The following is a 16582-nucleotide window of genomic DNA, read 5'->3' on the forward strand; positions in this document are numbered from 1 at the left end:
GTCTATCCGTCAAAACAAACTGTCCGTTTGTGTCACGTGATTAGTAATGACGTGATGTAGGCTAGTTATAATCAACTGAACAGACGCGACATTTCCAGAATATTCCCTGAAGCGTCTCGTGAACAAACAGTGAAAGGTTTTAACAAGCTCAATACGTCCCTCATGTTCATGATCTGTTACGACAGTTTAATGACAAGACAGTCCAGTGAGGAAAAAAAGAAAAATAATAGTGAGGTGTAAATGAAGTGAGCTAACCTAACAAACAACTTGTTTACAGTCCCGCCCACTTGTTTATCGGCTCCTGAAATCACAGGTCTGCTATTAGAAGTCCGGTCAGAAACATCGTAATTACTCGGAAGCCAGTCAATAGCGAGAAGTGGCAATGGCCACCACTATGAACTGATTTAATTTTTCGACAAATGTCTTTTATACTCTGTCCTTTTCCCTTCTCTTGTTGTTGAACTGCCCTTTCAGTTCATTTTTTATTCCCGACTTCCCCCCGGTGTAGCTGTTTCCTGTATCACCATAGCAACGGGTCAAAAACTCATCAACGCTGCGGCTAAACCGCACACGTTAGCGTCCCCTGTATTTATTTATATTTCATTCACTCATTGTTAAGAAGAAACCAGAGACAGGGACTCAGTAGCCAGGGTTCCAGCACTACATATGAGTCCGGTCAACATGTCTGTGTGGATCGAGTCATAACACAGCTAAAATCTAATCAACAGACTGTTGGCTAAACCTTTTCAACCTGCTTTAAACGTTTCCAAAGGTTTTTCAATTGTTCTGAAGACTTTATGAAGGTGTTGACGCTTCCCGAGGACAGCGGTCTGATTCGGACGCTCCATTACTCCGTGGCTTTCTTTATGTACATGAATATGTATTCATCTAGATAATAACAACGTAATTAATCATTTTTATTCAAAAAGCGACTAGAGACATAAAAGACACATGGGTAGAAATGTAGGAAGTGATAACCGTGCCACTAAGACTTCAGTAATTATTATTTTAAGGGGATTTCGCCGACATTTAAATCTAAAATTAAAATTCTTATTTTAGTGGCAACATTTCAGATGTGATGGGCGCCTTGTGACATCAAGTCTGTGTTTTAATGTGCCGAGTTTATGTAATGAAATTCAGAATGGCGGCATGATGCAGGTCACTTCTCGATCCGTACCGGGAACGGGATTGTTGCCAACACGACATTATAATATTAGCAGTAGTATTATTATAACAACGGCGTACTCGAAAGCACGATTTGTACTGCGCATGCGCGGACATGCGTCTACAGTTTCTATAAAGTATAACGAAATGATTTAAGGCGGTTTATTTATAATACTGTTATAATACTACTGATAATATAATGTGTTGTTGGACGCATGCGCAGAACAATTTCCGGTACGGCTCGAATAGTGACAACGGCATCATGCCGGCGACTTGCTGTCACAAAGCCCCATGTCACTAACAACAGTATTATAAACACCAAATAGATTTTATTATAAATAACAACAGCGTTAAAAAATCTCATGCTTCAGACAAGAAGCAGACGCATTTCCACGCATGCGCAGTACGACGATCGTGTTTCTGATATGGATCGAGTAGTGACGATGCGTCATGCCGCCATTCTGAATTTCATTTCTGGGTCAAAAATTCATTTTTTTTATTATTTTAATTTAAAAATCGTCTCTCTACCTCCTATACACAACTTCATAAACCAATCAAATTTGATCAAATTCAGCAAAAAAAAAATCCAATAATAAAGCGTTTTCCTTTTTTCTTTAAACACGACTGCGCACATAAGACCACAGCTACAAAGAGCGTGAGAGAGAGCGATAGAAATAGAGAGACAGAGAAAGAGAGAGAGAGAGAGAGAGAGGACGACGGGGTTTATTTTCATCAAAAGCTGTGCGCCGTTTTTTTTTATTTGTAGTATTCTAAATTTACATTTAAAAAAAAAAAGAAAAAAAAAGAAAGTCTGCCCATGTCCTAGAACCATTATGAAAGTTAACGCACAAATTCAATATACATCTCATTGTATTTTACATTGAGGCTAAAAGTATAGGCATGGAGGTGGCATGATTCAATCACAAGGCTTTAAAAGAAAAGAAGAAGAAGAAGAAGAAAAAGAAGAAGAAAAAAAGGAATCCAAAACAAAACAAAAAAACCTGAATAAATAGAAGGTGCTATATTCCCCCTCCCCCATTTTATTTTAGCAAAGCAAAAAATGAGATTCATTTGTTTTTATTATTTTTTTTGTAAAACAAAAATGATGTGGCAAAGTCTCCAGCTCTCCTTCACCAACTGAAGTAAGGGCAAAAATTTATTTATATTTATATATTATATATATATATTATATATATATATATATATATTATATATATTATATATATATTATATATATATTATATATATATATTATATATATATTATATATATATATATATATATATATATATATATATATATATATATATATATATATATATATATATATATATATATATATATATATATATATATATATATAAAAAAGCTTTATGAGTAGGAACGCTGATGCAGACGCAGATTCCTCCTGTGTACAGTGATTTTAATCGGCCAAAAGGGAAGCAAAAAAAAAAAAACCCCATTAAAACTGATGGTCTATCAGCACTCCGGCTCAGAGGATTCGTTCGGGAGCAGCAGGCGCTATTGGAGGAAGCAGAGCAAGATGAAGCATGGAGAGTCTAACTGTTCTGTACAGGTGCAAAAAAAAGTTAGAAAGTACATCTGGTGATTACACAGTTGTCACGAAAACATCAATGGTCTTTAAAAAACAAAAAACAGAGCAAAACAAAACCAAAAAAATTAAAATAAACTTAAATTAAAAAACACCCAGAACAGAAACAGGAGGCAGGTTATATTTTCGCCTGTTATAGATTTTTGTTTAGTTCTTGGCAAAAAAAAAATAATAAAAAAATAAAGACTATTGATTAACTTGTATATTTTTCCCTCTTTTTTTTTTCTTCTTTCATTGTGTTTTTAATTTTTTTGCAGCACTGGTTATCAAGGTTATCATGGGTTTTTGCCTGAAAGCGAGGGCAGATGCGTTTGTTTTATTATGAAGCTACTGCAGATTTCCAATTTATTTATTTTTTTGTCCCCCGCATTTGCTTTTATAAAATAGTTAAATAAATTCTGATTCTATAATATTCCATAAATTCAAAACACTTTTTTTTTCAGTTCAAGTAACTCTTTAAAAAATAATATTAATAATAATAAAATTAAAAAAAAAAAAATTAAAAAAAATAATAATAAAAAAAAAAATTAAAGAACGCTTTGGGATTTTTTGCCATTTTAATGACAATGTCATTAAAAATCATGCACACTGCAAATAACCTCATGCAGTAGTTATGGTAAACCATCCAAGCACTTTTTATTAATTACTATTCATAAATACACACAGCAGCTTCATTAGAGAAGGACTCTGTCTTCAGTTTTAGAATGTGGAGTATTTATATAAGGAGAGCCTCTTTTTTTTTTTTTTTGTTAGACACAGGAAGCTGAAGGTCTGCCACAGCTACCTACGCTCACCTGCTAAAGGAAAAAAAATTAGTCATGTGGAACTGATTATCAACACACACACACACACACCCACACACCATACACTTTCATTGTCTCTTGCGCGCTCGCTACTATCTTTCACACACTTGTTCTTTTTCTCTTTCTCTATCCGCTCTCTCTTTCGCTCTCTCTCACTTTCACTCGCGTTCTCATTCTCGCTCTTGATGGATTTTTACAATGTAACAGGTGACAGACCTGAAAATCACCGAGAGAAAAAAAGAAAAGAAAAAAAAAAAGTAAAAATAAAATTATTTAAAAAAAATAAACAAAAACAAAACAAACAAAAAAAACAGAACAAAGTGAGAGCTGTGTGTTTGCCCACCGTCATTGGCAGTTACAGCACAGAGGACATTGTCTGCGTGGTGGTGGGATATCATCAAAGAGGAGGAGGTGGAGGCTCTTTGCCTGCAGAGCTTTCCTTCAGATTCAGGCTCTCCAGTGCCACGTCCAAGGGCATGATCTCCACGCAGCCCATGGCGCCGAAATCCGCGAAGTCTCGCCGCTCGTCCTCGTCGGAGGAGGAGCTCTCCTCGCGCATCAGCGTGGACAGCAGCAGCTCCTGCACAAACAGGCTCCGGTCGGCGCGCTCGCTCTCCAGAGCCTGACGCTCCACCTCCGACATCTTCGGCTCATTCAACCTGCACGAGAGGGGAAGCGTTTATACTTCTGCGTATTAGAAACACATTACATGTGTATGGACATGATGACATGCTCCCTAGAAACTACACGATATTGCCAAATGTTTTGGGACGCCAGCCTTTACATGCACATGAATGTAATATGGAGTTGTCCCGCACTTTACAGCTATAACAGCTTCAACTCTTCTGGGAAGGCTTTCCACAAGGTTTAGGAGTGTGTTTATGGGAATTTTAGAAGCACATTTGTGAGGTCAGGCACTGATGTTGGACGAGATGGCCTGGCTCACAGTCTCCACTTTAATTCATCCCAAAGGTGTTCAATCAGGTTGAGGTCAGGACTCTGTGAAGTTCCTCCACACCAAACTCTCTCATCCTATGGACCTTGCTTTGTGCACTGGTGTGCAGTCATGTTGGAACAGGAAGTGTCATCTCCAAACTGTTCCCACAAAGCATGAAACTGTCCAAAATGTCTTGGTACGAAGCTGAAGCATTAAGAGTTCATTTCACTGGAACTAAGGGGCCGAGAACAACCCCTGAATTCAATGATGTGGAGGGGTGTCCCAAAACCTTTGGCAATATAGTGCATCAGGGGGTAGAAGAAAACTGCACAAAAAAGAAATCTGAATAAATAAAGTATAGACACAGACACCTAAACTTCAGCAAGTCTACAAGAGAAGAAAGGGAGCAATGATGCTGGAAGGTTGGATTTTTAAAAGGACCCAAAAGCCCACATGTAATGAGAAGAAGCTAATCGGTTCTCAGCAAACATTTAATTAAATCCCCTATTACTAAACAAACTATGATTAAATGTATGAAATAAATGACTGGATGGAGTGAGTCATGGCTGCATCTCGCTCAAGTGAGGATTTACACACGGAGCTTGTCCAGCAAAAAAAACAATCCACATGTTAATCCATAGAGATTTTTTTAACCAGGGCACACCACACTCTGGGCATCTTAACATAAGGAACATTTTACGCAATCTTTCCCTGTTGTCCGGCAGGAAACCATTCGTATGAAATGTAGACGAGGCGTCAGTTAGTAAAGTGGAGCATTTCAATAAACTTGCTGTTGCTTACAAAATATGTCCTGAGTGAGAATCATCTCAGTTCTGAGCAAGTCTCAGCACACTTACCGTGTGAGGAGGAACTGGGAGCTGTGGGAGGCCATGGGGTTATTCTCGGTTATGGCTGTGTTTGTCGCGGTGCTAGGTGGTGGCACGCTGGCGCTGATGTTGCTCGCGTTGCTGCGCTGACGCGTGGCGTTGCGTGCCGTTTCCAGTTGCTGCCGCGCTGCCTGCGCCTGCTGCCGCTCCAGTTGCAACTGCATCTGCAACTGCTGTAGTTGCGAGGCCGAAGGGCCTGAAGGGTTCAGCTGACCGCCCGCAGAGCGTCGAACGCCTGACAACTGAGACAGCAGCTCTGAAAGACGAAAATGTGTGGACACAAAGCATTGAGCTTCTAAACAAATCATTAGGAAGGATGCTAAAAGATTATGGCGCCATTTAAAGGAAGATTCTCGTATTTTCAAGACACACACCTGCTATAGGGTCCATGGCTTCCCGATTGCTCGGGGAGTAAGAGGAGCTTTGTGAGGATGAGAGCCCCCCAGTGGAGCTGCTGGTAAAGTGCATGTTAGTCCTCCGTGCCCGAGGGCCGCCCAGCCCACGCCCAGGGTGAAACATCCGGCGCACGTGCCGCACCCCGCTGCTCTCATCGTACACACATCGCCATTAAGGACCAAAGAGTGAAATCACACAAAATCACACAGTCGCTTATACACACAGAGAGGTGGTCACCTAAAATCACCTTAACCTGAGGGTTTGTGAAGGGTAAGAACTCAACTGCAGACTGCCCCCCCATCACACAACCCCAAAACCCCCAACCCACTCCCACTCATGAGCTTCATAAATCATGAGATAGAAAAGGACCAGCTGAATGAAACAGAATTTAAAGGATATTATATCTCTTGGTGCTCTGTGTTCAAGTGTGAGATGAGCAGCGAAGTCGTCCGTCACATGATTGGGGTCGCCTCCGGGCAAAGCTGCACATATGGGGCAGATCTGAAGGGGGAGTGAGTGAGAGAGAGAGAGAGAGAGAGAGAGAGAATTTTATAACCTGACTAAACTTCACAGCATGTTGAGAGGAGAAACAAATCTGCGAGTCAAAGAACAAGGGCAAAGTGTTGAACAAGTTATGTATAGCTGTTTCAAATGATGCTACAAATAAACTTATTTGACCTCCCTCTCTTTCTCTCTCTCGCTCTCTGTAAATACACTCACCACCTCTGTGGTAGTCTCTGCATGCTCAGAGGTGACGTGTTCCTGTAGAGACGTTTCTGTGTAACCCATTTTGCCACAGTAGGGACAAGTAAACGACTGGGGCTGCTCTACAGAAAACGCCTCGCCGCCGTAATACAGATCTGCAGAGAGAGAGAGAGAGAGAGAGAGAGAGAGAGGAGAGAAAGAGAGAGAGAGAGAAAGAGAGAGAAAGAGAGAGAGGGAGGAGAGAGAGAAAGAGAGAGAGCGAGGAGAGAGAGAAAGAGAGGAGAGACAGAGAGAGAGAGAGTGAGAGAGAGAGAGAGGGAGAGAGAGGGAGGAGAGAGAGACAGACAGAGGGAGGGAGGGAGAGATAGTGAGGGAGAGAGCAAGACAGGGAGGGTGAAGAGACAGACAGATACAGGGTGACAGAGACAGACAGACAGACAGAGAGGAAAGTGAGAGAAAGAAAGAGACACACAGAGAGACAGAGAGAGAGAGAGAGAGAGATACAGGTCATTACCATCATGACATCATGACATCTTGTATCTGTATCCTTATGAACTGACCGGAAGAAAGCTCTTACCAAAGTCTACCCTGGTTAGTATGCACTGCATGGGGTGTTCCGTGGTGTGTCGTGTCGTAGTGGCTCCACTTTCGTAACACGACGCACACAGGTCGTAGTCGTAGCAAATTAAACACTTGTATCGGCGCCCCCTGAAGTTCCCTTTTAAACACGCGTCACAGCTCACACCTGCAAGACAAGAACACAAGCAGTTCAGCCTTCTCGACCTCGGGTTTCGGTCTCTCGTCGTTCGCCAATCAAACCCAACACCTTACAGTCTGAATCTGTGCCGCGTAATCGCGTTTTAATACTGAACACATTGCGACAGCATGTGATAAAGGAAATAATAGCAGAAATGATAAGAGAAATTATTACTGAATAAAGATCGTGCTACAAGCTTCATGTTACGCAACATCGAGCCAGACGCCTATTCTCATCATAATTCAGCTCTCTAACCGCGAGAAGGCTGGTAATATTCCTGTAGCTCAACCAGAATTTACTGCCGTTTATGAAGGAAGCACTTTTAACAGCCCTTAAAATTTTTAAAGGTGCAGTCTGCAAAGTCTAGCTGCCCGGGAAGATCAGATGAATAATTACTCAAATATCTCGCTCTGAACTCGATAACGTTAAACGTGTCAAATTCTTCCTGGATCCACCTCTATACAGATTGTTAAGGGCGGAGCTCCGACTGTGACATCACAACACGCGCTGTGTCTTTTGACGTAGAAGAATTACTGGAAACATCAAACTACAAAACCCTGACATAACCAGATGTGCAGGAAGGGGTTGGGTTTTTAACTGTGTATGCAAATGAAGCTGTATCCAATTTGCATATTCATGTTAATTCATAGATTGAGAATTTTTTAAAAATAACTTTAAAGCGAATAGAGTCGCATGGAGGCCACTGATTTCTTGGGAGTTATTTAACAATTTAATTTAATGGGTTGACGCATTCTACCTCTAATTACAGAAAGCACAAAAAGCACTTTTGGCAATTTATTAGTGGAATGCACTAGTACAGCGAAAGAGCTGTTTTTCATCCAAACCGTCACCTCATTATTTATGCAGTGTTGCGTCTACTGAGAACCCGTTTGGCAATAATAAAAGTTTTTGGCTTGTTTCTTGCCATTTGCAAACAAAATTTTAACCTGGGTCATATGCAAAAGATGGAGATAGCGGAAAGGAGGAGGGGAGGTGAAGATGTTCAAGAGACACAGCCACGCAACAACCGCAGGCACAAAGGAAAGCAAACAAAAACAAACGAGGCACAGTAGACTAGTGTGGGTATGTATCACAGTATAAGACCAAGCGTGTCGTCCAACACTGAGATTCGGTTCTGCTCAGGTGTTCAGTAAAAGCATGCTGCTTAAATTAGGATGAAATCAGATGATTAAAGCACTCTGTCTGGCTAAACATGATTTCCTGATACACTCACCAGGCATAACATTATGATCACCTGTCTAATATTGTGCTGGTCCCCCTTTTTGCAGCCCTGACCCGTCATGCACTGTGTATTCGGACACCTTTCTATCAGAACCAGCATTAACTTCTTCAGCAATTTGAGCAACAGTAGCTCGTCGGATCACACGGGTCAGTCTTCGCTCCCCACGTGCGTCAATGAGCCTTGGCCGCCCATGACCCTGTCGCCGGTTCACCACTGTTCCTTCCTTGGACCACTTTTGATAGATACTGACCACTGCAGACCGGGAACACCCCACAAGAGCTGCAGTTTTGGAGATGCTCTGATCCAGTGGTCTAGCCATCACAATTTGGCCCTTGCTTGTCAAACTGGCTCAAATCATTACACTTGTCCATTTTTACTGCTTCGAACATCAACTTTGAGGACTAAATGTTCACCTGCTGCCTAATATATCCCCCCCACTAACAGGTGCCATGATGAGGAGATCATCAGGGTTATTCACAGCACCTGGCAGTGGTCATAATGTTATGCCTGATCTGTGTATCTGTATAAAGGAACCGTGTTGTTGATTACTGTTTCCTCACAGCATACCCCTTCATGCTCTATTCCTCTTATACCACAGCCATCTGCCAAGAACACACGGATGTGTTACAAAAAAAATGAAAAAATTGTTAAAACTGCGCTGGATCAGTGAACTCCATTGGTTTACGGAACTCTATGGATTAAGGAACGTAATCCCAGCCGCCGAGCAGAGGCCACGTTTACAATCAGCTTCCTGTCCAGCCATGAGTTTTGTCCAGTGTTATAGAGTTTTTTCCCCATTTCCCAGTTTTTCAATCGTTTCTTTATAGGCAAACATTTCCAGAACAATGTTTTTCCGAACCCATCTGTCTGAGTATCTGACATTCGTACGTTTTCCTTCAAAATCTGATCAATCGTTTGCTGACGGCAGCTCAATACTGATACTAGGTATCGGATCGGTGCCTAATATTCAGTTTAATATTGACTAAACATTTATTAAAATGATGAATGGAAAACAAAGCTTTTTTTCCATTTGTATAAAATGAAGTGTCACTACATAGACAGAGAGAGAGAGAGAGAGAGAGAGAGACAGACAGAGTGACTGAAACACAGAGTGTAAGACACAGAGAGAGAGTGAGAGACAGAGTGAAAGACAGAGAGTCAGAGAGAGAGAGTGTGAAAGACAGAGACAGAGTGAGAGACAGAGAGAGAGAGACAGAGTGTGAAAGAGAGAGAGAGTGAGAGAGGAGAGCGACAGACAGAGTGAGAGACAAACAGAGACACAGAGAGAGAAAGACACAGAGAGAGAGAGAGAGAGAGAGAGAGAGAGGGGTGTGAGAGAGAGACAAACAGAGATGGACAGAGACAGAAAGACACACAGAGAGAGAGAGAGAGAGAGAGAGAGAAATTTAATAAAGGCTTTAACTGATTTTGTAAATCAGTGTTCATATATAAATACCCAAATAGTGATTTCTGAATTCGAACACTGGCGTCTCAAACTCTTTACCATGTTTTCAAACATCTCTGCATGACCACAGACTACTGTGAACCACTGAAAGGTGAATCACTACCTGACCCTTGCGGCAGGGTTGGTCACACGATGTCCTAGTCTGTGAATGAGGTCTGCGATGAGCCGAGAAAAACTACCAGTGGTCGTAAAGGAAAAGGAGACGGCACGTGACGGAGGAAGTGTGAGGAGGAGGAGGAGGAGGTGAGAGACACCTGTCTCTCTCTCTCTCTCTGCTGTGTTCTTCAGCTCAGGCATGTGTTACATGTCCTATATATAACCTGCACAAAACATATGCTGCCATGTCGGCCTCAGACGGAGCCAGAGCGCGAGCCAGAAGCTAACGTTCGACTCCAAGGCAATTTCTGACAACAGCGTTGTCTATGAACTCGGTCACATGCTGACGGTCTCTCATGGACACAAACAGAAAAGACTAAACCTTGGAAGATTAGGCTTGTTTGAGTTCTTCTAAATATTAGAAATAGCAAGAAATGCAGACCGCCGCTTTAATGCACCCAACTATGAATGGAGTCAATTCAGTGTCTGAAGTTTTTAGAAATTAGTTCTGGTCTGTTTTGACATCGAGTCTTGGTGTGTCTGCTGGAAAAAGTGACATGGCTTTAACTAAAAGTTTTGTCGTGACGAGTTTATAGATATCTCTATCATCAGAAATCACGAATGACGTACGGATCCACTGAACAAAAGTCTTTGTACTCGTTAGCCGAGTTGTCCTTAAAGCCTGACCCTCAGACATCATGTCTGTGTTCATTTCTGCTTTAGGTTTAAACTCCTAGCGCTGAGTTATTATGTAAGGCTTCATACCGTCAGCACTCCCAGACCTAGCACAAGTACTAGCATGAACAGTTAAGCTAGAAGACTTTAGGCTATTCTGTGACCTGAAAGCATCAAATCCTTCAATTCAATCACTGTGCCACATAAAATGAGGGGTATTTACTGTCCAAACACTTATGAGATTACCCAGGAGTTACACACGGTCCTGTTAGCTTCAGTAGAGAACCAAAAAATTCAACACAGCCTAGAGAATAATTTTGTACACTCGAGCCAGACTACAAGCATTTGTATTGGTGCGCTGTCAATAAACGTGGCTGAGACCTGTCTACACGCACAAGCAGCGGCTTCGAACAGCTTCTAAAAACAAGACGCCGCGACATTTTGTGAACAGAAACGAATACACGAATACAGCCAGACCCTGAAGAATCTTGTTGCAGGAAAAGTGTATCCCGGTCCAATCATTCACAATTTTTACAGAAATTACTATTTTTAATTGATAAGAAAACAGTAAAAGTTTAAATACGTTATATTGGCAAAAGTTAATATCATTGAATTCAGGGGTTTGGCTCGGCCCCTTAGTTCCAGTGAAAGCAACTCTTGATGCTTCAGCATACCAAGACATTTCGGACAATTTCATGCTCCCAACTTTGTAGGCAACAGTTTGGGGATGACCGCTTCCTGTTCCAACATGACTGCACACCAGTGCACAAAGCAAAGTCCATAAAGACATGGATGAGTGAGTTTGGTGTGGTGAGTCCTGACCTCAACCTGATAGAACACCTTTGGGATGAATTAGAGCGGAGACTGCGAGCCAGACCTTCGCGTCCAACATCAGTGCATGACCTCACAAACGCCCTTCTAGAGGAAGGGTCAAAAATTCCCATAAACACACTCCTAAACCTTGTGGAAAGCCTTCCCAGAAGAGTTGAAGCTGTTATAGCTGCAAAGGACAGACCAACTCCATATTACATTCATGTGCATGTAAAGGCAGACGTCCCAAAACTTTTGGCAATGCAGGGTACATCTTCAAGATTTGTTTGCACTCAGATGTACAATGTATACATAATCTTAACAGATCAAAAAATGACTCATTAGACACTTTCCAGCTGATTATTACAGAAATGACACACTAATTACTAGGAAGCACGTCACTCTTGCTCTCCCAGACCCAGAGTTCAAGCTCTAGACAGAAACTCTGCCGCGTTTCGTTTCTTAGTCACGATCAGAGAATGTTGATCTTGTCAGAACCAACCACAGACCTTTCCAGAATTTGACAGAATCTCCGTTTCTCAGAACATGTGAAAGCAAGAATTTTTCATCTTAAATTGTAGCGCAGCCCATCAGATTGCAACCCTATGAGCAGCTAAATGTACAGGAAATACCCAGCATTCATTACCCGACTTCTCGTTACTGGTTTCTGAACTGAACTAAACACCAACACACATTTTTGCATTACAAAACAATTGGCATGACACTTTATCTCCAGCCACAAACACCAGGCCACCAATTTATTTCCCTGGCTACTGAAAGACTCGGCTTTTATACGGTTTTACTACTAGATTAGATTTATCCTGGAATCAGGATAAATATTCTTTGAAACTAATCTAGGCTTGGATGAAACAGCAGAGAAACAATCCAAATATGAATTGCAGCTTTAATCGAGGTCCAAGATGCGTCATGGAAGTCTGGATGAAAACGTAATTAAATAAAGCGCTTTGAAGCTGGGTAAAAAAGTAAAACGTGGAATAACGTCACTGGTCTAAAATCAAGTCCTGGTGATGTGTAAGGGATAAGTGACGCAAAATCTTTGGAGAATGCTAACAATCATGGAGCTTGATGCTCGTGCATTAGAGTAATATGTACAGAAAATATGTAAAGTGTTTCCTGTGTCCTTCAGGTGAGCGAGAACATCAGTGAAGAATGTGATGAGACTGTTAGCAAGAAAACCCACAACTACACAGAGAGTCTATGGAGACGTGGAAAGGAAAGTCCTCTGGTAGAATCAGAAGAATCATCCCTAATGCCGAATCCAGTTCCTCCTACCTCGGCAGAGTCTAACCTGAAGCCCTGTGGTGGAAACATCTCAGTTTGTTTCAGGCTAGACGTATTGTTCCATCTTGTACAAGTGTTAGAGGACAGGGTTAGGGCTTCTATGAGTAGGTGGATCAGCTCCACCTCCAGGAGTTTTGGTTCTTCATTAAAGACCATCTCTAGACATGTCTGATTAAAGGGAAGCATTACTACAAATCAGTACAAAGTTCTTCTGACTCAGTTCATTTCTACCCTGATGGGAGGGGTCACTTCCAAAATGGCTCCGCCCTCATCCACAGGCTCACTAAATGGTTTGATGTGGATAAAAAATGATATGGTATGACCTTCACGGTCAGCAGATCTCAAATTGTAGGATTCACCATGACACGTTCAATTGACTGAGCTAATCACAGTTCTGGAGAAGCTACACTAAAACATATTGAGGCAGTTCTGGTGTCTCAACACTTTACTAACACACTTGATGTCAGCTTTTCCTTTAATCCATCAACTGCAAACTTATGGTCAACATCGGGGAGACCTTTAAACACCGTCTTTACTCAATCAGCGCTTTAAACCTTCCTGAAATTCCTTAGGCTCTTTCTCTGGACATCGTCCTGTCTCACTCGTCCACGAGATCCTATAAAGTCTCTGTATTATGATCTTTAAAAGGCTTTATAGCAGGGAAATGGATGCAACAGTACAAAAGCAAATATTCACCCCCGCCTGCTGGACCATTAATATATAATAACCGTTAGTTTAATCACACCTCCACGCTATAATTATGAATAGTTCTGGTAAGCCGAGGAGTAACGTATCTGGATAAATATACTCTTCTTCCTACAGTATATTACGAACCCGTTTCCACGTTTCCATTGTGTGTGCGTTCATGACACATACTTTCTGTCACATGTACATCTCAGCAGCTGCCATGTTGATAACTGACCGGTTTTATGCCACCGAGCCATCGTTTTTTCTTATCCGCTTAAAGACGGAGACTGTTGTCTGGTCAATGCCGTGGAAAGATCTGAACAAATTCCGTCACTGTCCAGTTTGTCCACATGCAGCATGAGAACTAATTCAGTACAAATTCCTAGTGGAAACAAATCCAAATACTAAGGCTGCAAATCAACTTCATTTTTCATTGTTTAACGGCGACACAAACAGACAGGAAAGGTGAGAATTACAAGAAAAAACACTAGTTGGTGCACCATGGGAAAAACGTACAAATAATCTGACTTTTTACACGTTTAAATGCACTTCAATAACCTGATAATGAGGGAAAAGTCTTTCTAAATCATTTAATCTATAATCAAATGTCTTTAAATCACCTGTGTCACCGAGTCGAGCATTTACACTACGATAAATATTTAAACAACTTATTTTTTTAATCAAAGTTCTTGACATACACAATACACGCGGTTATATAGGATATTTTTGCGCGTTTACATACGATACAATCCGTCCTCAAGCTGTCTTTATTTTAAAAGAGTCTTTTTCCGGTCCAATTCTCAGACTTATGGAAGCACAGGAGTGTCTACAAAGCTTGAATAATTGTTAACTCAGATTATTGGCATGTATATAAACGTACTCAGTCTGAGCTAATTTTAAAAGATAAAACCAAGACCAATGAAGAGCGATAAATGTATTAAAAATAAATAAATATCTTGTTCCAAATTAAAACTATACACGCTTAACGCGTCTGTTGGATTCACTGAACTGCAGCCGACTGTAACCGATCCGAGATAAGATGTCGCGGTATCTTGTTTACACGACCTCCCGAATAATCTGAATCGTCCTAATCCGATTAGTCCGAGTATACACACGCTTAACGGGTCTCTCGCTCTCTATGGGGGATTTCCAGAAACAAGATCTGATTGCAACATTAACCTAATTTACTATATGGATCCATGTTGTTTATATCCACCCTAGAGAGTGTTCCGAATTACCCAAATCAGTTTATTGGTGCGTGTGTGAACGCGTAAATCCGAATTTAACAGTCGTGTGTGTAAAATGTTTCAATGTGAAAGAGTGAAAAAATAAATAAATAAATAGTGCTGACTTTATAACCTGAAGAAACTGGACCAACTTTCAGACAGCACTTCAGGTTCTTTAGTGAACTCGGTTCGGAAAGCAGTCTGAACGGTAAAAAAAAATAAATAAATAGGTAATAATTATAGGTAAGCTAATCAGTCAGGTAAAGTTAGCTAGCATGTCTCCCAAACCTGATACACACCTTGACGGTTACGGAAACTTGGCAGTAACTGATATATTACCCAATATATTGCTTGTTGACGTTTTGGTTAAGAAGTATGACCTGTTTTAAGTGAATTTTACTCGACGCACGTATAGCTAATGTCAATGACTCGTCCTGCTAACACGCCAGGTGTAGCCTAATGCTAATTCCAGACGTGCAAGTCATTCACTTTTACAGCACATACAGATAAGGCTAAAGCTAGCTAACCTGGGCTACACGAGCAGCAAGGGCGGCCCAGGTTCATCTGACTAACCGCCACATACCGGCGACTTAGCCCGGCTTAACTTAGCTAGCGTGGCTAAGATTTGCTGGATCATCCTGCCTTTGTAGCAACCAAGGGGAAAGAAAAGGGGTATTTTTAAAAGAACTTCTTCTGAAGCAGACGGCCTCGATGACACTGCAGTCACCTCTGAAGGATCGGAAGAGCTAGAAAATTTCTCTCCGCTCTCCGGTTCGCCCTCTACACCAGGCCAAAGCCAGGGGCGCTCGCTAAGCTAAGCTAAGCTAGCCGTTAGCATGCTAAATAAGGTCCTAGCTAATACACGGCGAGAAGGCGTAGCGAGCGAGTGGCACGGAGCTCTCCTCTGAATTCTCAAAATTCTTCAGCACGGGTTTATTTGAGTGACCAGTGCGTTATGAAGAAGGATAAGAAGTGAAGCACCAAAAAACAAAAAAGGTTACAAAATTCATGGCGGCGGCCATCATGAGCCTTTCCCAATGCATTTCAATACAAAACATGGCAACCCACGGCAGCTAAAAAATTCTTTTTACGCAGCAATCGACTGTTTCTTTCTACCTACCTTCATGTCGGGACATCCTACAGACAATGACACAGCCCCCACCTCGGGCTCCCTGACACGTATTTACAAGGAAAGATGCCGCTAAAAAAAACGAAATAAAACTGGTGGAAACGCGGTCTCTTTCCTATTTTCTCTTGAAGATGGATCCGCGGCTTCCACTTCTTCCTTCCCCCTCCCCGCCTGTCATGAGCCGCCGCTGACGGAGCGCCTTACAGCAGGAGGCCTACAGGGGGCGCCAAAGACATGGGGCAACTTTCTTCTTCTTCTCCTTCTTCTTCAGCGGTGATTACACGGCGGAAAACTTCAAGTGAACAGAGATCACACTAGCAGTTTGTTGACCACTGACCATCATACCTGTGTGTGTGTGTTTATAATATCCCGTTCTAGATATGGCTCTTTTAATGACCTTCTCAATCTTCAGGGAAGGCATTTGAGCGTGGCTGTGCCTGGGGATTTGTGTTTGTTCGGCCATAAGAGTATTAATGACGTCAGGGACTGATGGTGGTGCGAGGAGGTTGATGGTCCAGTTCATTCAAAAGGTGTTCGGTGGGTGGGGTTGAGGTCAGAGCTCTGTCCAGGACACTTCACACCTTTAAGTGTCCTGTGCAACTGAAGGGAAATTTTAAAAAACACTGGACTGCTTATGCACATGAGCACAGATTGCTCTAAATGGCCAACAATTGACCATCATGCCTGT

The 16582-nt window shown here is 41.8% G+C and overlaps 1 protein-coding gene across 2 annotated transcripts; it reads right to left on the bottom strand.

Annotated features, from left to right (window-relative positions):
* Positions 1-2538: 2538 nt before the first annotated feature.
* On the bottom strand, positions 2539-16080 carry kcmf1 (potassium channel modulatory factor 1). Of its 2 annotated transcripts, XR_009203965.1 has the most exons (8): positions 15886-16080; positions 7082-7249; positions 6520-6659; positions 6199-6300; positions 5778-5955; positions 5374-5659; positions 3923-4238; positions 2543-2685 (listed from the first exon to the last, which is right to left on the bottom strand). XR_009203965.1 is itself a non-coding variant. In XM_058383841.1 (7 exons), the coding sequence occupies exons 1-7, from the start codon at positions 15899-15901 to the stop codon at positions 3977-3979; spliced, it is 1152 nt and encodes a 383-aa protein (XP_058239824.1). In that variant the 5' UTR covers positions 15902-16080; the 3' UTR covers positions 2539-3976. The 2 variants fall into 2 exon arrangements, 1 of the variants encoding a protein (XP_058239824.1); XM_058383841.1 differs by having other exon boundaries at positions 2539-4238.
* Between the last annotated feature and the right edge of the window lie 502 nt (positions 16081-16582).

This window comes from Hemibagrus wyckioides, linkage group LG28, assembly GCF_019097595.1.
Source record: "Hemibagrus wyckioides isolate EC202008001 linkage group LG28, SWU_Hwy_1.0, whole genome shotgun sequence".
NCBI classification, from domain to species: domain Eukaryota; kingdom Metazoa; phylum Chordata; class Actinopteri; order Siluriformes; family Bagridae; genus Hemibagrus; species Hemibagrus wyckioides.

Bases quoted from the DNA above. Each gene is read 5' to 3' on its own strand.
- kcmf1 (XM_058383841.1), bottom strand. The intron at 6,660-7,081 runs GTAAGAGCTTTC...CTCTCTCTGCAG, and splicing joins ACTAACCAGGGTAGACTTTG to ATCTGTATTACGGCGGCGAG. The intron at 5,660-5,777 runs GTGTGTGTCTTG...TTCGTCTTTCAG, and splicing joins AGCCATGGACCCTATAGCAG to AGCTGCTGTCTCAGTTGTCA.